Source organism: Cryptomeria japonica, chromosome 1, assembly GCF_030272615.1.
Source record: "Cryptomeria japonica chromosome 1, Sugi_1.0, whole genome shotgun sequence".
Classification (NCBI taxonomy): Eukaryota; Viridiplantae; Streptophyta; class Pinopsida; order Cupressales; family Cupressaceae; genus Cryptomeria; species Cryptomeria japonica.
The window spans coordinates 516,857,160-516,879,508 of record NC_081405.1 but is presented as its reverse complement, the minus strand read 5'-3'; the positions used below and the strand labels follow the sequence as shown (position 1 = coordinate 516,879,508).

The 22,349-nt window shown below is 36.0% G+C and overlaps 1 protein-coding gene across 1 annotated transcript in view; it reads left to right on the top strand.

Annotated features, from left to right (window-relative positions):
• The first annotated feature begins 495 nt into the window (after nucleotides 1-495).
• The window catches only part of LOC131070328 (phospho-N-acetylmuramoyl-pentapeptide-transferase homolog), an 81,061-nt gene continuing 59,207 nt past the window's right edge, over nucleotides 496-22,349 (top strand). Inside the window, exons 1-6 of the mRNA XM_058005843.2 lie at nucleotides 496-748; nucleotides 976-1,083; nucleotides 1,306-1,493; nucleotides 14,084-14,534; nucleotides 14,671-14,735; nucleotides 19,481-19,671. Of these exons, the coding sequence (XP_057861826.1) occupies nucleotides 632-748; nucleotides 976-1,083; nucleotides 1,306-1,493; nucleotides 14,084-14,534; nucleotides 14,671-14,735; nucleotides 19,481-19,671 (1,120 nt within the window). The 5' untranslated portion in view covers nucleotides 496-631. The remainder of the gene's footprint in view (nucleotides 749-975; nucleotides 1,084-1,305; nucleotides 1,494-14,083; nucleotides 14,535-14,670; nucleotides 14,736-19,480; nucleotides 19,672-22,349) is intronic.

The following is a 22,349-nucleotide window of genomic DNA, read 5'->3' as shown; positions in this document are numbered from 1 at the left end:
CTATGTGCAGACAAAGTAGCTAGGGCCAATATGCTGAGCGAAGGACTGATAAAGATCCTTCGTTGGATGTATTAGTCTTGCAGATAGTGCTGTGTGATGATGTAGTAAATTTGTAAATGTTACTTTGTGTTGTATCCGTTTTTGGTGATTAATGAAAGGGACTACCCCCATAATGGTAGATGCTTATCTCAAAAAAAAGAAGAAAAAAATCATTTTAATAAGGAAACAAAATAAAAAATAAAAGTTAGACTATAAATTTTTTGACTAAACGAATTAAAAAATAAAATGAATGAATGCAATATAATCTTACCTTTAAGAAACTAATAAATATACTTAAAACATTAAACTAATTATAAACAAAATTAAATTAAAATATTATTCTTATATAACTAAAACAAATTTATTTAATTAACAAAATAATGAAATCACACAATCAAAGCTCTCACTTCTGCAAATTAAATAGCATATCCATTTCCTGTTTTTAAGGCATTAATTTTTTTTCACCAGTCTATAAAACCCCTAACAAATGCTTATTTTCATGTCTTTATTGCACGAATGCCACAACAAAACAAAAATATTTATTCAGAATCTATAAAATCCCCTAAACACGTTTGTGTATGGTCATTTAAGAATGTTTTTACAGAGCTCAACTCTATCCTTGAGAGGAGGATTAGTCATACAAAAATCGAAATTTTCAGCTTATTCCACATACTCATTGAGATCACGCTTCCATTTTCAGGCAAACCAGGTCAGTGTATAATCTGCGATTAATTTGGCAAGAGAGAAATCGATATTAGCAGGGAAGTTGTATTTGAATGTGGACTATTAGTTGTAGGCTTTATTATTTCAAATATTAGATTGAAGAACTGCCGTAGAGTGTTGTGTGCCGATTGATAAGCGAGGATAGTTTATGGTTTGCATTGCATAAGGTGTGTCTGTTATCATGACCATAATTAATTTCTATGTTTGGAGTAGGTGTTTTCCTGCCAATGGGTTGTGCAGAAAGTTCAATTGAGACCGAAGAACTGGACATCCAGATTGGAATTGAGAAAGTGCTTGCTCCGAATATATGCAATGCGAGATGTAAGCCGCCACAAAACAATGCTAGGTGTCTTCACAGCATCATTTCTTGAATTATTGTTTAAGAGACAAATTCTTTTATAAGAATAAATTGGCGCAGAGATGGTTTAGTTTGATATTTTTATGTTAACACAGATAAATTTAGGGTCACTAGAAACTTCAACATAGATTGGTATCTGGGAATCAGTTCTTGTTCTGTGAATTACTTGGTGTTTTGTATCTCAGTTTGCAGGTGATAGTCAAGAATTGGAATGTGCATCAGGAATGGCTGAGGCTTCTTCAAGTGTTTCGGAAGAGGAAGTCGTTATCAGCTCTGCTAGCGATTCTGAATTCGTACGGGAAGCCAGCCATTCAGAGAACTCAATAAAGGGCCGCTTGGTGGTTCCAGCTAAGCCAACCTTCCGTCTAGCAAGGTATGAAATGACATGAACGTACACAGATGTATGAGTGCTAGAATTTTTGATAACAAAATTTCAGGTCATAAACTCCCCTAAAAATAGAAATTCAAATTACTTTTTATTCGTCGGAATTTGAGTTAGTGAGGCAGCCGTTAAGAAATCCAACTTCAAAGATTGGCCGAAGATCAAATTTTTAGTGGTGTACATTCTGGTCACAGATGGCCAGGCAATTCTATTAATCCAGGACTACAACTAATCTCAGGAGCTCCTCAGCCTTGCATATGGTAAAAGTTCAGGATTTTCACTTCGCTTTATTTAAAAAGAAGGTTTGTCGGATTCACTTTGTCCTACCTAATTGGGTGTTGGCTAAAAGTATCAGTAAGAAAAATACTGGGGGTAGGATAAATGGTTCAAGAATTAGTTTTGGGATGTTCAACTGCATCTTTATATTTATATTAGAAGATGTATTCTTCTAGAATAATAAAGGATTCATCAAATATTTAATGTTAATTTAATCGTTGGATTTGGGCTTTGATATTTGTGTATAATTGCCCTTGTAATTTAACCTTCCTACTTTCGTAGAATACCTATTTTGTGGGAAAAGGGTTAAATTTGTAGGATAGTAGTGTACGATAAGTTTATATGATGGAAACTGAAGTATAAGAAGGTGATTTGAAATAAGAAAGTACTTTCTCAGTGTTGTAGTTTATACCTTGGCCTTAGCCATATCAAAGGAATAGGGATTAGACCCGGATAGGAGTCCAACTATTTAACTGGGCATAAAGAACATCACATAACATATCATATATGGAACTCCAAAATATTTATATTATTTATATCATCTTAGTACGTCATATACATCCTTACATCATATATCTTCTGCTTTACTCTTCCATAAACAGTTCATTTCCATCTAGTATAGACTTCTTTAGTCAATTACATCTTTTGATATACTTATATGTAAGGGATGGGATATGGCCCATACCTAGTATCCCTATCCTAGATGCTATCTTCCTAATATCGTGCTTTGCGGACTTGGTGTGATAAGATGCAGTATGTAATGTCCCCTATTGGGACAACTCAATTTGCCCCAGAATTCTCAAATAGGGTTTGGATTATGCTTGGGAATGTAATGTACCCTACCAGGAGTATGCCTATTTTCCATTTTTAAACATACTTCATCATACTTATTATACCTTAAATCAGATTATTAAAACTAGAGAACAATTAGTATTCATAATACAATTGATAATTACTATATTTAAGCCGCAATCCTTACTTTTTTTGTAATCATCAACCCTAACAGAGGATGGGGTATAACTATGTTAGGGTGCTAGAAAACCGTTCTCCACAAGTAGGCCTAAGGGTTTTAGGAACACCCATCCATATGACCTCTTGATCTCCCTAAGGGTTTCAGGAACACCCATGTCCATACCACCTCTTGGGGCTCAAATACCTTGTGAGATATTAATACTGCCGTTCCCTAACAAATCCAACCAATCCTCATGAGAGGCAATAGAGAATGATTAATGATTAGGTCATTAATATACTAATCTCTCATGTATTATGAATGTATACGTAAATAAATGAAATTAAGCATAACTGTCATATAAATCTGATTAACAAATATAAATCTTATTGGCATTATTTCTGTTATATGTATATATAAGAATAAATGAAACAACTTATATTATAGGCCATGTATTTGCACCTTATTCCTAATAAAATATAAATATAATATTACTGTAAATAAGTATTTAGTTCATGAGTGAGATACAGCATACCAATCTGCTGTTACAACAATGATTGCCAGTAATATAATATGATCTACTCCTTCAATGCTTATCCCATCATGGCTTTTCTCATTTTATAGGTGAATGTCTTCGAGGAGGGAGACGACCTTTGGAAAGTAGTTGTCCTTTTGGGAACGATCATACCTCTTCAAACTTGAATGATGGCCCTTCATCATTAAGCGCTTAACATAGGTTATTCCTTAATTGTGCCTCTTAATGATCTTTGATGTATAATGGAACAAGAGTATTGGTCGCTGCCCCCACGTGATGTCTCTTGCTCATTGCCAACCTTACTGTCAGATCGTCCATTCCTTGAACATAAAATCGTGAAGTGCAGAATTAATAGAATTTTCTATGGCCTGCTGTCTTTTGTTTGTGGTGGGATTGTGACAGTCCTCCCTTAGTCGTCTTCAGATTACTGCGACTTATGAAATTGTGAAGTCTTGCTTTGCAAGACAATTTGAAATATCCCGTCCTAATGAAGATTGAAAACAAGGAATATTTGCTGTCCAAGTTGCGTGTTATGCAATTCAAAGGTTTGTGTATTATGCTGATAATGTTTTCAGATTGTTATGATGACCAACACGCTTGAATATCTCAAGAATAAACAGCTCCTAATTGATTCTTTGAATGATAATTAACAAGAGATGCATATACCACTATCTCATGTGGAAATAAGACAAACTAGACTCAAAATAAAAAAGCTGACAGCAAACTGACATATTGTCAAACACTTGTCTCACATCCTCAGATAATTATAAATAATGAGATGCAATACTCCTTTCTTTTTAATTTCATATGATGGACAAGTAAACCATTACATTGACAGCCTAAAGAGCATTACATGGGCAGCTAAGAACAAATACATTGACTGTCATTAAGCAACAATTTTCAGACATTCTGAGGACACTTGGACTGCAACCAGACTCATACATTCAAACTGATAATTACAATGAAGATTGATTTGTAAATGAACATGGTGTCAAGCGCTATGAAGAGGCAAGCAATATCATCTATCAAAGAGCCTCCAAAATGCCAAATCGAACTTCTTCCTATATCGCCCCTGCTGCTGCAAATCAGATTCTGAGATATCAATGTGGACTGCAGAAAATACTCCAAAACCTCCTCCTAGCTGATCGCCCTCAATCCTAGAGTGGAGTGCTTCATTTGTTGATGTGTCTTGATGCCAACTTGAGGTGATATGAACCCAATCGATGGTTCACAATGCACAGGTCCGATTTGTGATTTCAAACTGAAATGTGGCTGATTCCTTCACCGAACCCTCTCAAATTATCACAAAGGAAATCGCCTTAATCTCTTGATGAAATCGCTGTCCTCCAATTTGATGTTCGAAGATTTAATGAGGAGAGATGAACAAAATTGAGGTTTAGGCCAGGCAGTTCAAACTTTACTTCAGACTTTGAATATGATCAGCCAGCATATAATACTCCTCCAAGAGGATCGGCTGCCCTTCATTGACCAATTCGATATGCAAAAGACTCTAAATCTGCCAATCTGAAAAGACAATGAATTCATCCACCATCGCAAACAGCAATAACTCAATATGCACAATTAGGAAGACTGAGATGTCTCCCTCTCACAATAGCAACCCCTCGGAAGGTCTTTCACTCCCTCAGTTATGCAATCTATGGGAATTTTCGTTCCCAAAAACCCAAGTCTGCAGACACCTCTCGGTTCTACAAAACCCAATCAATCAACAAATCCAATTCCAAGCCTGCCTTGAAGCTTCATCTTGATCTCCCTTTATACTTTTTCACTCCAACATCCAGAAGCTTCTAGAAGTGACTTTATGAAATAATATTTAATTAGTCACTTTTATTAAATTAATTAAATATAAAGTCATCTTTTGATTTTAATTGATTTGATAACTTTTATAAATAATTAACTTAATATTATTAATTAAAATAATTAATCAAGCTATCCATAAAATACATCAATAATTTGGACAACTTAATTAATTAATTAATTCTTCTTCAAAATGGGGACATTACACAATTTCATATGCAGGTTTGATGGGAAGTTTGATTGGGGAGATGACATAGTAGGATCTGCTGGACTTTGTCTGAATTGTTTATCTTTCCTACCAACATCATCCCCCCTTTCAAAACCTTGACTTGTCCTCAAGTCAATTCTATTAAGGATTTTGATGCTAATGTTTAAGTCAATGTTATGTCAAGAATGTTGTTGATTTGATAGGGTCCTAGCCACCAGACTTTGAGTTTTCCTTGCTTTGTGAATTTGCTAGCATATAGAAGGACCATGTCATCGATATGGAATTGTTCCGACCTGAGGTTTCAGTTGTGCCATGCTTTCCGTCTTCAGTGTTCTGTCAAGGGGTGAATTGTGCTAGCTGTCTTGCCTCATTTAGTTTATCCAATTCTTCTAGGTGCTGTTTAATGGATTTGTCATCGGAGAGTCTCAATGCCATTGCTGTGTGGAGATTATGGACTATGAAGTTTAAAGGTATATAGGCTTCCATTCCATATGCTAAGTCAAAAGGAGTGTGCATGGTGGATTGTTTGTAGGTCCAAAGTACCTTAGGTATTTTGATGCCCCAATCTCTTATGTTTGCATCATACATCTTGGTTAGAGTGGTCCCAATGATTATTTTAGGGCTTTGTTGGCTCCATTTTCTTGTAGGGGATATGGTGTACTTCAATTATGGGTGGTCATAAAATTAGCTAATAACTCAACTTTATTGACAAAATGTTTCCCTTGCTCATTGGTTATGCTGAGAGGACATCCAAATTTGGTGATGATGTTGTGGTAGAGAAAATTTGCAATAGTATGGGCAGTACAATTCTTTGTAGGTTCAGCTTCAGACCATTTATTGAGATAGTCTATACCAGTGATAACGAATCTGGCTTTAGGGAGTTCTGTTGGGGGATCTATGGGTCCTATGAAATCAATAGCCCATTTCTCAAAGGGGAGCTGTGCTAAGATTGGTTGTAGGGGCATTTCATTCCGGGTGGTAGGTCTTCCGGTTCTTTGGCATATATTACAATTCTTGGTGTAAGTTTTAGCATCCTTATATATGCTAGGCTACCATAATCCTATTAGCAATATTTTTTGGGCTGTGGTATCTTTGCAATTGTGTCCTTTGGCAATGCCTCCATGTGCCTCCCTTAGAATTTGCTCACCTTTGTCCTCATATACTATCCTTTGAAGTTTGTCATCTTTCCCTTTTTTGTACAAGGCTCCTTCAATCAAAGTAAAAGGAAGGGACTTCCGTAATAGGAGTTGTTTATCGTGTGTTGTCATGTTAGGTGGATATATTTTGGTAGAGAGCTTTTAAAAGTTTTACAATGTTTGGAAGGACAATAAGCTGTTTTGGATTAAGGCAAAAACAGGTTTTGAAGGGGCCCTGAAACCCTTTACATAGAAGATTCTAAAAGGCTTAGAATCGAAGCATTATAGTCCAAAACAAAAACAGGCTGCAAAAGATAGGACAATTCATAAAGCAGCCAAGAAACCAGCAAATGCCCAGATGGGTAGACAAAAAACCAGCAAAAAACCCGAACACTAAACATAGAACCATAGAAACACAAAAACACAGAGAAGAAAGCACAGTTACATGAGGCTTTTAAGGGTCTCAACGACCTCAACCTCCAGCAGTCTCATCTTGTCAGCAGCCTTCCTCATCTCTTTGTAATCCACACTCTGAGTCGCATCTTTTTTCTTTATGTTGCCCTGGGTTCGCGTACAAGGGCCTTGACCAGCCCGAGTCTTCTCATTGTCAATGAGAAGAAATGTCATTTGTCTTCTTGAGACGTGGTTGGAGATGAAGATTTGAGAATCTATCGAATTGAAGTTTTTTACTTGCATTGGAAATCAACAAAAAGCATTTGTTAGTCGAAGCAATAACTGACAATCTGCTGGTTTTGGTGCTGACTAATTTTTTGTATCTATTATAGGGTCTGTCCTATTGCAAGGAGATAAACCTATTTGTTATTATCAAATGTGTTTCATGCAACAATCTTACAATGGCACATATGATAAGGAATTGTTTGTGTCATTGTGGATGTTGTTAGAAAATGGAAGCACTATTGGATAGGAAAAGAAACCACTTTTCACATGTATCACAAATCACTTCAATATTTACAAGAACAATCAAAATTGCAACAAGACACTACAAATGGAATGGTTTGTTGTAACAATTTCATGTGGTTGTTAAATATATAAGGAGAGGGTGGCTATCAAGTTGGTCGATATTTTCTCCAAGGCACTATATTTCAATGTTTACATTGGTCAAAGATTGCAAATTTTGAGCTGAAGGAAGATTACCAATTGGGAATCCTAAGTGTGCCTAAAGAAGCAAAAGTTTAGCTGATGAGGGAAGCTTGTATTTCAAAAGTTGCCGGTCAATTTGATGTGACAAAGACTATATTTGCCAAGGTATGTATATTGACCAAACATGTAAATTGATGTTACAATTTTAGTAGCATATTTTCTGATTGTGTTGTGTAGCTCAAGTCAGCTTAGTAAAAGAAAAAGTTGGGATTATATAGGCCACTGATAGGTCCTTCTAGGTCATTGATTTTGCAAAAGGTTTAGCCTTTGTGAAGGAAAGGGCGTGTTAACTGTTTTTAGCAGTCGTTTTATGAAGATATGTATTTTTATTCTAAGCAAAAAGATTATTAACTACAATGTTGTGGCTCAATTGTTTTTTCATAATGTTTTAGTTCATCTTGGCATGTCTACTTCTATTCTTTTACACATGTCGACTAGATATATGGGCAAGTTTTGGGTGTTGTAGAAGATCATTGTGGGGTTGAAGAGATCATTTGTTTCTCATTTTACAAATAGGTGATCAAATCAATATTGTTAATAAAACATTGGTGCAACTCTTAAGATGGCTATAGTAGGAAGCTTCTTAAGACTTGGTATGGAAATTTTACTTATAAGGGAGAGGGCCCCATAGTGGATACCCTATCTTACGGGATCAACATGGAGTGCCACTTGAGACAAAGACCAATTTTTTATACATGCCATGCGTGTAGTGAGGTAGTCAACTTAAAAATCTTCTTTTCAAGAGTGTCCAAATTAGCTGCCACTTGGAGGACAATGAGAAGAGTTTAGAATTTATTACCATTTAAGTGTTGACTGAAGGTGGATCATGAGGGTCTTTGATGGCAATTCCCAATATGCCTAGTACGTGTACACTATGCCATAGGATTAGACAACAGATAGACATTATTATACCAATATGGTAACATTTTCCCATGTTGCCTCACACTCCACTATCAAATCACCACATTAACTTTGCACCCTTCCCATTCCAGTGTTCGGGATGGCGCCGGGTCTCGAAATGATGGAGCCTTCAATGCTGTGTAGTATAAATCTTCCACTGCCACTTCACTTTTGATCTTCTTCTTCACGGAACATCGTTGGGTTTGGCACTAGAAGTTGTTCACTTTTGCTCGCTTTCGAGCATGGCTTTTAGGGGATTTATAGGTGCTAGCACAAAGGGAATTGGTTTGCATTTGGAGGTGAGGCGGTTAAACCTCACTAAGGTAATGAACTAACTTTTTTTTTAACTTTTGTATTGTTGCTTTTTTTTTTTTTTTGGTTCTGAAAAGGCATTTCTTCACTTCACTCCTTTGTATGGTTGTAAATGGAAGGTGAGTCCATCATACATTGCTTTACCTCTTATTTTGGGTTTCGTAATTTTGTTATTCATTTTGAGTCCTTTGTATGGCTTTAAATGGAAGTTGAGATCACCATACATTGCTTCATCTCTACTTTTTTTGCTTGTGTATTTTTGTTATTCATCTATTATAGGCCTAGCATATTCGGTTCTTTGTGAATATAGTAATTTTCAAAAGCATCCTATAGGTTCGTAGAATGTCCAGTTCAATGCTTAAGGCTCTTTCTTTCTCTAACTTTATACTAAAAAGATTGAAAAGATTCAAAATTTCAAAATTTAGTTGAATGTTGTTTGTTCCAATATTTGGATTTGTTGAATAGTGCTCATTATGAGCCACTTTTTATTTTCTAACAATCAATGTGTGGCTTCTATATCTTTATAGATGAAGAACAAAACCCATATGTGGACCCATAATGGTTTAGAGAGACAGAGGACAACATTGCCCCCACACAAGAGAGGAGTACGCTTCCCACCAAAGGAAGAAACTCAAGTTGTTAATTAGGCCTCTCCACAAGTGAATATACCTGCTAGAACTGAGAAGATTGTAGTGTGATAGCAGTAGACCAAAGAGGACATGGATTCAGGTCTTACAGATGCCAAGGACAATGGGAGCTCAACAAGGAGTGCAACAAAGAAATGGGGAACCCCTACCACCACAATCAACAACTGGTTTGGTGGTATTAATTCAAATTCAAAGAAAGGTCATGTTGTGACCTAATCACACATCACCCCATTCCAAATGGAGACCCCCTACTTTTTAGGCCCATTCGGTCTTTTTGTTTTGGTTCGTTGGGTCTTTTCGTGGCAATCTCTTCGGTCTCCTCAGTTTGCAGGTGTTTTGGGGTGAATTTGATCAAGTCTGCAAGTTGTTTTAGTAAATTTGGCTAAGTCTAGAACTTGTTTTGCCTATTTTAGGTTTTTGCCCTTCAGACTTAGGTTTAAGGTCTTTTCCTTAGGGTTTTGGAAAAATTGAGCATTGCGTTGGAATTAGGACCCTTCAAGTAAACTCCTAGTGAAATTCAAGCGAATTCTAAGCAACTTTCTTTTTTTAGAAAGTTCCTATTTTTTAGGGATTTCACTGCCTCTTGGATTGTCCCTATTTTGCCAAAAATCAAACTTACTATTTTTAGTAAGTGTCATCCTGCCCTAGTGTGCCCTAATTTTGATGTTTTGAAGTACTGACTATTTTTGGTAAGTCTATTTTTGGCAGGTTCTTCACAGGCAAGGGTCTCGACACTAAAGACTGAGCATTCCTGAATATTTGCCTAAATCTGGAAAGATGAAAAAGCAGGCGACTAATTGAAAAATGGTGCTGTGTGGAATTCATTCCAGAAGTGGAAAGGCATTGAAAATCCTCCTAAGGCACGAAAATCACTTCAATTCCAAGGGTGGCATCCCAAGTCTGGAAAAGGGCAAATTTGGCTAAGCCTGGCAAAATCTAAGAGAATCCTTACCTTGGCAGTGAATGTCTTTCTAAAGTAGGTGGGCGCCAGATTGGGGTCATGGAAGATTTTTCCTCCACCCCCAAAATTCCATGACTAGATAGTTTTGCCGCTCATGTCAAGGATTGGGCGCTCGATTGGGGTCATGGAGGAATTTTCCTGCATGACCAAATTTCCTTCTCCATATCCTTTTAGCGCCCAAGCATCAAGGGGAGCACTAGAACTAGGTGGTGGAGGAATTTTCCTCCACAACACATTTTCCTGGACTATATGGATTCAGCACCCAGGTCAGGCAGTTGGGCGCCAAATTGAGGGTTAGGAGGAATTTTCCTCCTTGACCAATTTTCCTTCATCATATGGTTTCAACGCCCAAATCAAAGGGAGAGTGCTAGAAAGGGGGTGTCAAGGAATTTCCATCCCCAAGCAAAAATCCTCCACAAGGCAAGATTAGTTCCCAAGGATAAGGAGGAAAGAAAAATCCACTCAGGAAAGTAAATCAAAAATCATCCCTAGGCATGGAAATTCGTCCAAAATTGAAGAAATTTCAAGGCAGAGACAAAATTGGTCAAGTTAGAGAATTTTCTTTGTTGAGCTTCATAACTTAAATTTGAAAAAATTCCTAAAAATTAAGAAATGTGACAAATTGATGAAAAAGCTTTCCTTGGAACAAGATGGACTCAAAAAGCACTAGAAATTCTTCCAGTATAAAATTTTCTCTCCAAAAATCCGAATGATCATGATTTCTTTCCAAGTGGATAAATCGACAAAATTCCTTAAGGAAATAAAAATATTTCAAAATCTCCTTTGAAAATTCAAATAGAAAGATTCTCACAATTGGCAAGTTGGCAACATGCAAAGGAATATTCCATGCTTATGATGCATAACTTAAAGAAATCATGGAAAATTCCATTTTTGAACTCAACGATAACTGTGGGACCTGTTTGCATGGCGAATTATTAAGGAAAGTATGACGCATTCTTAATGCAATTGCTAAGATTAAATTCTTGCCAACTTGGCAGCTTGGTGGGGAATTCTATATAAATGATGAAACACAATTCATTTCTCATGTGCGATTTTGGAGAAAGTTGAGATTGGAGAGAAATGATAAAGATTCAGAGGCGAAGAATTTTATTTCTCATCAAGAAGTTTTTGATCGCGGAGGTTTTATTTTATTCCTAATTAGGAATTTATTTGCTGGAATTTCTTCTCCACTATCTTATTTAATTCCTTACGTAAAATTTTTAATGTTAAATTCCTTTGTTTTGTAGGAATGGCAGAATTCAGCAAGGCTGCGGCTACTTCCAAATAGGCACAAATAAAGAATGAGATGAAGGGATTCCTTCCGGAGTCCAAGATTATTTCCAAGTGGAAGGAAATCAATGACACCAACTTTGGAACTTTCCAGATGGGTGCTTTCAGGCACAAAATTTTTGGAACAGCTGGATGCAATCCATGACCTACTGTTGTTAAATTTGTTAAAAGTGGGATTGTCTTAGCTACAGGCTTCCCTCTAGTCATTCAATGTCCTGAATTGATTTTGGAGTGCGCAAAGCACTATGATGAAGAAAGAAGAGTGATTTTGACATCAGAGGGCAAGCTCTTGGCCAACCTGACTGCCAAAGCTATTGGAGAAACTTTTGGAATCCCGGCATATAATTCCATGACTTACAGACTTAAGGATAGAGCAGCAACAGTGTATGAGGCTGGTGTGGAAAGATATGCTAAGCTGATCAATAAAACCTAGATGCAGAAGTCAAGACCGCATATTTCCAAGATGCCTAAACAGATCACCAGTTTTGACTTCAGGCAAGAGTATGTAGACCTTGTAATGATGCTGAGCAGGATAATGGGATGTCCGCATGCTTTTATTTTTGAAACCTGGATGTTCTTCTTTTATTTGTGAGAGACGAGAGCTTTTGATGGATAATTGTCATGCATTAATCGTTAATTGAACTGGCAATTGCATCAAAATTAGTGGAGATAATTTGTAATAAAGCTTGTACATCATGCAAGGGTCATAGTTAAGGTAGAAGTGCAGTTAATATATTTCATTTGTTTTCATACAACTTTGTAAAAAGTATAACCTTTTTGCACTTAATTTAATTGATCAATGGTAATTCTCATGCTTGCATTATGTTGAAATTACTGTTCACCAAGTATTTGTGATTATTAATCGAAAATTTAATGTTTATTCTTACCATAGGATTTATCATGGTTATCTTTCTTTGAATTGTCCATTGTGATTTTTTGTTGCATGTTGAGGTGCATTAAATAACTTATACCAAATTTACAAGCTTTGTATTGGAGGTCTTTTCAGAGTTGGATATTGTGGCTTTGTACCAAGTCCTTCATTTACTTACCAAAGTCATCATGTGTTTATGTATTAGTCTATTCAATCTAATTGTGTACTAGTATTGTTTAGCTTTTGCATTTAGTTTTTTAATGCAAGTGTCTAGCCTTTGGATTTATTTTCAGTAAAAAAGTATAAAATCCTTTGCCTAGTGTTGAAAAAAAGAGCTTTTAGTCTTTTATCCTAGGCAAAATAAAAGAAATATGTTTTCATGTTTTATTGAGTATGATCTGAACCACCCCCAAAATCATTGTATTGTAAATTACAAGCATATATTGTCCAACTTTAGATTTGTTTTATTTTACAAGGAACTTCCCCTTCTAATTCAAAGAGGGTTTTGACTTACATTTGGCTCATTTTATGTCTCACTGAAATATGCAAATTAAAACACTGGCGAGCCCAAGATTACATCCCATTTGTTTTTGTACCCTAGAAAGTTAGAAACCATGATTTAGGTGTAAGCTTTTGGAGTTGTGTAAGTTGACATTGAAAGAACCTATGTGGGAGTGGAAGGCTAGCCGAATTTTGAATTTCTGCACATGTAAACATTGTTATGCCTACTAATCTGATATGAGAGTGTTATCATGAATTATTAAAGCTATGTTGAGGTGAATGACTCTTTAGTTCAAAGACTTTTGCAGAAAGGCATGACCCTCCCATAAAGGATTAACAGGCTTAGGATGGCTGTGAACTCTAGAGTTTAGTGCCTTCGTTTGTTGTGCATCCTATTTTAATTTTGCTTGGACTGCCATTTCAAGGATTTTATATTTACCTTAAATAGCTGAAGTTTTTATGTAATACATTGGTCTCACTATTAAGCAGTTCGACAGTTTTTAAGAAAGATAATTAATATCATCTATCAAAACTTTGAAGAGATGCTATGTAGGAAATCTAATAAACACCTGTCACAGTTCACGAGATTGATGTCCCTACTCTGAGATAGAATCATATTTTCTTCTATCATTCTTGTATGTATCCATATTTTTGTTTATGTTGATGTCCCTTTGAAGTAAATTTCATACCAAAAATTTGGTAGCTTTTGATTTTCAAAACAGGCATAAGTGATGTATTTGTTTTTTTATTAATTGTATTTCTTAGGAGGTTTGCTTAAATGTTAATATCAATAAAGAGCTCAGAATATCCTGGGTTTCCTAGAGATTAATTTCAATTTATGCGTCATTTTTATGTTTGAGTGACATCACAGAATGATGATTATTAATTCAAGCATCTTTTATTGTAGAACATGATTGATTACATATTGACTTTATAGTTTAAAGATTTCATCACTCACAAGACATCAATGTGGTTTTTGGAACTTGCTAATTTGAAACAATCATGCATTTCAACTGCAGATGCCTTCCAGGACTCTTGATCACTGCAGGATTATTACTTTTTATCACCAGTCTCTTATTTTTTGTTGATTGGTATACCCAGCAGATAATCATACCTTCACAACATTCATTTTTTTTGGCGCCCTCCTTCTTGGCTGCAGCAATCATAACAGGATGTTTAGGATGTGTTTGTGTCCCATTACTAAGAAAGTTAAAGTTTGAACAAATGTTTAGAGAGGAAGGCCCAATGTCACATTTAGTGAAGATGGGGACTCCCACCATGGGTGGACTATATTTTGTTCCGGTTGGGCTTGTCATTGCAAGTTTATTGACAAGATGTGCTCATATAGAAGTATTGGGAACTTTAACAGTAACTCTGGCATTTGGCGCAATTGGGTTGCTTGATGACAGCCTATCCTTAATACGCAATCACAACTATGGACTTCCTGGTTGGCTCAAATTTGTTCTTCAGGTATGAGTTTTATTTCTGTAAAATGATGTTCTTTGATGTTTGGAAATCAAGGTTGAGGGGAACTTAAGGCTGCCTCTTTCTTCTTTGTGTAGTATTTTCCCTGCCCCTTGTAATACTTTTGTGGATAATGTATCAGGTGGTTGCAGGCACTTGTTTTTCCTTCTGGTGGGATTCTGTAAACTTACCGTCGCCGTATGAAATGTATAGTTTTCTGTAAGCCTTTTGGTGCTAATTCTGTTCCAAACCTAATAAAACTAGAGTCTTGGCATTTATGTGATTTGTATATTTTCTTGGAAGCCAGCAAGAGCATATGGACTTGGTCAATGCCAGACTTTTGTTGTGAATCGGCTATTTAGTTTTATTAATGGGAACTATTTTGTTATTTTCAAGTGCGATTTTATCCATTCATTTTGTTTATAAGTTTATTATAATGCTATAGGTTTTTATATTACAGATTACTTGATTGTTAAGCAATTTTTTTCGTTTAAAGGCTTCTATTTTGTTATTTGAACTTTGAAGTACAAATATATGAGTTCATTTTGTTTATAAGTTTATCTTAAGTACCTTATAGTCATAAATTCTCTGATTTTTACTCCTAAAATCATTTCAATATATTATTACATGATTCCAATGCTCTCAATTTAATTACAAAATAATCACTTATGCTTTAATTTTGGTCTTGGTTCCTTTTCCATTTAAGTTCAGGAGAGAGAGCCATTTTTACAGTTGTGTCACTGCTAGGTGATTGAAGGATGTTGTTTTCCTTTGCATTGATGGAAAAGGGGGTGCAAGTTCTGCATTAGTTGCTTGTATTTTATCCAATGCCTCTCAATTTAAATACAAAATAATCACTTATATTTTATCTTCTTCAGTTATCTGACAACTGATGTAAAGTTTTGCTGACCTCAACTATGTTTGAATTTCTGTCTTGGTTCCTTTTCCATTAAAGTTCAGGCGAGAAAGCCATTTTTACAGCTATGTCATTGCAGGATGGGAGGGTGTTGTTTTCCCTTCCATTGATGGACAAGGGGGTGCAAGTTCTGCATCAGTTGCTTGTATTTTATCCAATGCATCTCAATTTAAATACAAAATAATCACTTGTCTTTTATCTTCTTCAGTTACCTGCAACTGATGTAAAGTTGTGCTGACCTCAACAATGCTTGAATTTCCGTCTTGGTTCCTTTTCCATCAAATTTCAGGAGAGAGCCATTTTATGGCTGTGCCATTGCAGGGTGGTTAGAGGATGTTGTTTACGTTTGCATTGATGGACAAGGAGGTGCAAGTTCTGCATTATTTACTTTCGTGGTAGCAGAGTTTGCATTTATCTACGTTACCCGGGGACGCGTCCCCAAGTTTTTTTAGGTGTCCCCGTCTCAGGGACAGGGAACTCCTAGGGGATGTCCCCAAAAATTCTGCATATTGACAGTGAATTTGGACAATGAATTCTATAAGCAATTTGACTTTGACTCACAATTTAACACAAATCTGGCATAAGAACTCTGCTAGTTCTTATATGTTAAGGTTCTATAATGTATATGTGCATGCTTTATCTATGTTTTCATATGAATATTTTAAATTTCCCTATATATTTTAATTTTCCCTATTTTTATACAGTCGTCCCCTTTCCCGCCCCCTAGCCGTCCCCAAAATTGGCCAAAACAACACCGTCTAGGAAATGCGTACCCCTGTCCCAAAAACTCGGGGTAACATAGGCATTTATCAGATGAGCATGTTTAATGCTTTTGTAAGTATAGGATGCAGGATTTGTGAGAATGATTTTTCTTACTAGATTGTTCTTCATTGGATGTACCATGGTGCTACAAGGGGTAGGGAGGAAATCTCAGGCCTTGGTAAAATAATGAATATGCTATGCCAAAAACAGAACTGTTCTTCTAAGAGCCAAACACATCTTTTTAAGATTTTGAATGATTCTTAAGGCTTCAAACTAAGATGTAGGTATAACAAATATGGCTGATTTTTGACACCTTAAAATCCTCATGCAAATGTCAACATCTCACTTATATGCCTGCATCAATTGCAACCTTCAATTCACACCCTAAAACATGCTACTATTCAAATGTGTATACTTAGACAATCCACAAAACTATAGTGCAAACAAGAATATGCTTATGTGGGTTTCATTCTAACAATAGCTGTTGAAAGGAACAAGAATTATGCTTGTAAATGGTTGATCATCCTTATATGCAGCTGCATGTTATCTACTTGTTTTAAAGATTTTTAGCAAACTTGAGAGTTAATAGTATAAACAAGTGAAAGAAACATCGGCAAAACCCAATTAGCGAAGAAGCCTGCTTCCTTCAGAGGGCCTCTAGAACTGTCTAGCATCCTTTCACTTGCACCTAGTTAACCCTATGGCTAACAAAGCCATTCAATCCTAGAAATACATGGCTAAGAACTACAAGCCAAAATATCTTGACTTAGAAGTGGAATATAACCAGAAATCATCTTATTTAAATTAATTTCAACTCTCTCAATCTTCACAACTCTCTTGTTCTGTATCATCACTGTCCTCTATATACTCTCAATGAGTGTTTTTGTAAAAGAGAAAGGGTAGATGAGTTGAGAAATCTAATGTCTTCCACAAGGCAATATGAAGAAAGAACCATATCAAATCCCTATGTGATGAGTTTGACAATGGTTGAACCCATGACCGCATATTACATTAGAAATGATTTCAAAGGTGGTTAAACATGTAGGATGTGTTCCAACAGTGGTCAAAATTATAAGATCAATTCAATGCCAGTTGAGTCTGTTATTGATACATGTACCTGAAACTCTCAATGGCCTTAACATTTGCATATGGACTTGAAATGAGGTACCTTTTATTTTGAAATTGCACAGCTTTTCAAGAGAAATGGGAATATGTGAAAATATTACAATTTAGATAATGCCTTTATGCTATTTTTGACCCTGCAACAAAACTGCATTTTCATGCACTCAGCACTCCAATTGTATTTGTATGTTCATCTGCTTTTTTTTGATCACTAGACCCTACACTGGTGAAGTTGTTTTAGGGTGCAAAGTCTGGCCAGCAACTTTTACGAGAGAAATCCCAAGGAGTTCCCTTCTTTGAGTATTGATGAAAAATAGAGGGGTTTGCTATGTATAACTAGTAATTTTCAGACTCTTACACCAATTGTGTTATAACCTCTTTGGGAGCTGCTTTTTATTGATGAAGCATTCCCTCTTCAAGTTGCCTGGCTTAGAGGATGGTATAGAAAGATTTTTCTATTCGAATCAAACTTCAATAATAAGACTTTGTTTCATAATCTACTGGATCAATGATTAATCTTTGTTTTATTGTTGATCGAACAAAAAAATATAACTTTGTTTCATTGCCTATTGGAGTCAATAGTAAGTCTTTATTTCATGTTCATGACAATACAACAATTTACTTTTGGTTTATTCTTGTTTCTCTTACAAACATAACAATAGCCCGACTAATACAGACATTAACAATCAGGACCTAGGACTCATTTGACAAGATGATTAACAATTAACTGTTCTTTTTATTGAAATGTCATTCGTAAAATTATGCTATGGCATGATTTCTCAATTTACGACCAAGAATATCAATTAGTTATTAAATCTCTGATAATAGTGCAATTTTTAAGAATGTTGAGGAGGAACAATGTAATGGTGGGACTGATGACACACCATGGTAAATGTATTTAAAGGGCTGGTTCACTGGACAGTGACCAATTTGCATTTGTAGTCCCCCATATGGTATGAATGCTAATTTCTCTTTGGAATGATCAGTCACAGATCACTGAGGAAATATGAAAAGCCGATACCAGCAATAGCCAGAAAATCCATGCTATGAAGAAAATTCACCATGGAAAGGGGAATGTTAAAATAGATCATATTCGTATCAGTTTCTTAAGTGTAGAACATGCATCGATTCCCTGTTAATTGGTGCAGGCAAAACATGAATTTAGAATTGAAGTTTTGGTACCACTACAGAGCAACTTAGATCCACACTTGGTGAATGTGGAAGTCAGTATGCATGAAGAACTGCATCAAGTTTATATTTATTTCTGGCACATGTTCAAATACTAAGGATAGCAGGAGAGGTTGCTTAGGAAGAGAAGTAGATTAGAAAATCAGATGTTCAATTAATGAATTTAAATGAAACATGCTGCTTCTGCATCCACGTTCATGTTCATGTGGCATGAATGTGAATATCTATGTATTTTAGCTGTTAGAAATGATCAGGTGGTTGAATATCCCATTGCATGTGTTTATCTTAAATGAATTGATTGGTCTGAATAAAATGACAGGAATCAGAAGCTAATCATGCAAATTGTAGACACTTTATTGCAAAGAAAGCCTATGAACTAAGAAGCAAGATGCCATGGGATAATTAAATTATCTCATACTATTAGTTGAATATTCAATATTTCCCTGCCATTGCTTATATTACTCTTTCATGTGGTGTTTAAAGCTACAAGGTGAATTCCATCTGTTGGCCATACCATTCCCCACTCATTTTAATATCTCTTTTATTATAATTCTTTTATCTGTAGTGCTTTTCTGAAATGTGTCTTTCCTTGATCATTCTGCTTCAAAATTTTTCTAGTAACTTTAGTTTTATTTTCAGTGGCAGCCAGCTTAAATCCTCCACATTTTTTTAGTTGTTTACATTTTTTTATTGTTTACATCTTCCTATCCTTTTCTTAGTCTCTCTTAAAACTTCCTGATCTAATAGGATTTGTGCAGAAATATACATCTGTTACTCCATGTGGCTTGTTATTAATCTCCCTAAGTATTGAATAAAAAGAAAAATGATTACCTTTCTGTGATTGTTAGTAAGTTTTGGCTTTTCACATTGATTACAAAGCATTTACTTTCCTATTTGTCTGTTGTCATTTCAGAACCTAGGAAGTGTGTTTCTTACAGTACACTATAATTTTATGATGTTGCAGGAAATTGTTGCCTTTACCCGCACCTATAGGTCCACTATATTTGGGAAAATGGTACCTTCCATTAAGAGTATTTTGCTTCGCAGCGATGGCTAATGGCATAAACTTGACAGATGGTCTTGATGGTCTTGCTGGAGGGACTGCTGCTTTGACTTTCATAGGGATGTCCATTGCTGTTATACCCATTTATCCTGGTTAGTGAAAGCAATTCCATTTACATGGGTGCATTATTTTACTGTGAATCTAGTGTAAAATGAATGACATTTCCTTAAGTACATTTTTCCCGTTTCATTTTGAAGTATTAGTTTGAAAACTGTATTGCTCTAACAAACTCTACAATCATATCTGTTGGAAAATGAACCCAAGTATAGTAAAAGTCGAAATGATTATAAATTATGCCCTCATGCTTTTTTATGGCAGTCAGTAATTCCTTGTTGATGTGTGTTTTATGTTGAATTTGTGCCCTAGTTCAGTAATCAGATTTGTAACATTCAATTATTTGTTAGCATTTAGTAAACCATAATCAAGTAAATCCAAGAATGAAACAAGAGAGCAAGAGACAAACACAAAATACCCTGGGAAAACCTCCAAGGAGGAAAAACCCAGCACTAAAGACCCACAGGTCAGATTATGTATTCATTTTTAATTGTACAAATACAATACTTAGCTTGATTCTCCAGATCTATCCCCTTTTGTATATCAGATCTGCCCTTCTAAATACACCAAGTCTGCACCAAAATGCCTTATATCCTCTTGGACAAGTTCCCACAATCCTCTTCTATATTTTGCACCTTTAGTTGCAGAGATAGTTCGCTGATTGCATGAGAGATGAAGTGGTTAATTGTATTTGCACTTTAACTTTATTTATATGAGTCTTTAACCCATATATCCCAAGTCGGCCTTCATCCTTTTTGGCGCCAATTTATTTATTGAGGCGTGGTGTTTTTAGTGTGGCGTGGAGGTATGGGGCCGAACTTAACTTGGGGGCACATTACCCCTTTAGGATAGGACCCAGTCCTATATGGGTTTGGATGTTGCCTTAAGGCAATCCGAACCCATCTTACCTAGTTACAAACAACATTTTATGCACATAATGTTACAGAATAAAATACCAAGGTAATTTATCCTCTCTTGAACAAAATTACCTAAAATGCTAAGGATAAAATCAACTAAAATGATTCCAAGGTTTCTACATGTTAGGTCTTGACGAGGGGGTAACTCAATGGTCGATGTGAATTGCTGTGTTCACTTGGGGACTTACGCAAATGTTAGGATTATCTTCTTCAATCATGAAAATGCGGAATAGGTGTGCTGACAACTTAGGATTTAATAATGAAGCTTTGGACTTAATTTTTACTAAAAAATGGGCAATAGGAATAGGGTTAAGGAAATCTATTCTAAGCCTAGGAATGTAGGAAATCAAGAACAAATCTAGTGGAATCAAACTAGGCAAGGTCTCACAAACAAGTATTGACACAAGCTTAGTGCAATCGTCTAAGGTATACTTAAGGATTTTCAGACTATTACCATCACACATTGACACCATCCAAGTTGATGCTTGTCAAAGGTTGCATAATAATTGAAGTTAAGCTTACTCAAATCTCCAGTTGACCACACAAGGCACACTTACCAGTGGCAAGAGGCTAGTGGTATGGATTAAGGATTCCACACAAATATATTCAACAAATCTTTCACTCAATCTAACATATATGAAAATAAATTCTAATCTAACTTGGAGGAATTGAGAACCATGAATGCAAAGACAACATTTGAAGAGCAAAATCAGCAACAATTGAACAATGATTATGATTCAAATAGCTGCAGCATATACCAACAATTCTACACAAACTCTCTCTTACAAATGAGAGACAAGGAGGCATCTATAGAGTCTCTTACAAAATGGATGGCCAAGATTGATACAAGATCAACGACCAAGATCATGCCAACAAAACCTTAGAATTGCCCTAATTAGGGTTTACATAAAAAATGGGGCCACCAACATATGGCCCAATAAAAAGATACCTAGTCATCAAATAGAGAATCTTCTAGAAGATTCCTCCTTGCATCTCTCTCTCTCCTAGCATACTCCAAGAATCTAGCCAATACATAATCTAACTCCTTTATGGAAATGCTAGGCAAGGTATCGTGTTGCAAATCAATCACGTCCAGTGAATCCGAGCAACCGTCCAAAGTGTTCTCCCAATCTGGCATGAGCTTCTGCGAACTATGAACATGAATCAATAAAGAGATCAAATCATCTATCTGACTCTTCTTCAAAGAGTCCAACTGGCCAAAATACATAAATTTCATCTTGCTTCTTAATTCGGCTAAGTGTAAATCACTAGCATCACTAACATCAATACCCAATAATTCCTCAATTGAGGCAAGGATCTTCATCTGAATGTCCTGAATCAATCCCTCCATTTCCATACAACTCAATTGGGCGTTCTCATAAGTTGATCTCTTTACGGCAATGAACAATACCATCCATGGAAATCGTAACTGTCTCCACTGTGCACAATGTTCTCGCTAACCAAGGTGGAATTAGGAATCTTCTTCAAAGCCTTGAGGCGTGGAATAGTCTTCTCCTGAATAGGCCGAAATTCTTCCCAAACTCCCTCCAAATACTGGATTCTAAACACGAGCCCTGTTTTCCTATCATATGCCTGGACAAACTGTGTAAGGAAATCATCTGCCTGCTTTCTTGCACTCAATCCACTTTTCCACCTCCGAGAGTGTATATCTCGCTGCCTCATAGTGTGAATGTATTCCATGGTCAACTGCAATAGGGGAAATAAGGGTGGGATTCTCATGCCTTATCCCCACAATATACTCTCTAAGTCTGATATTCTCTTCTTTGTACTTTTCTTTC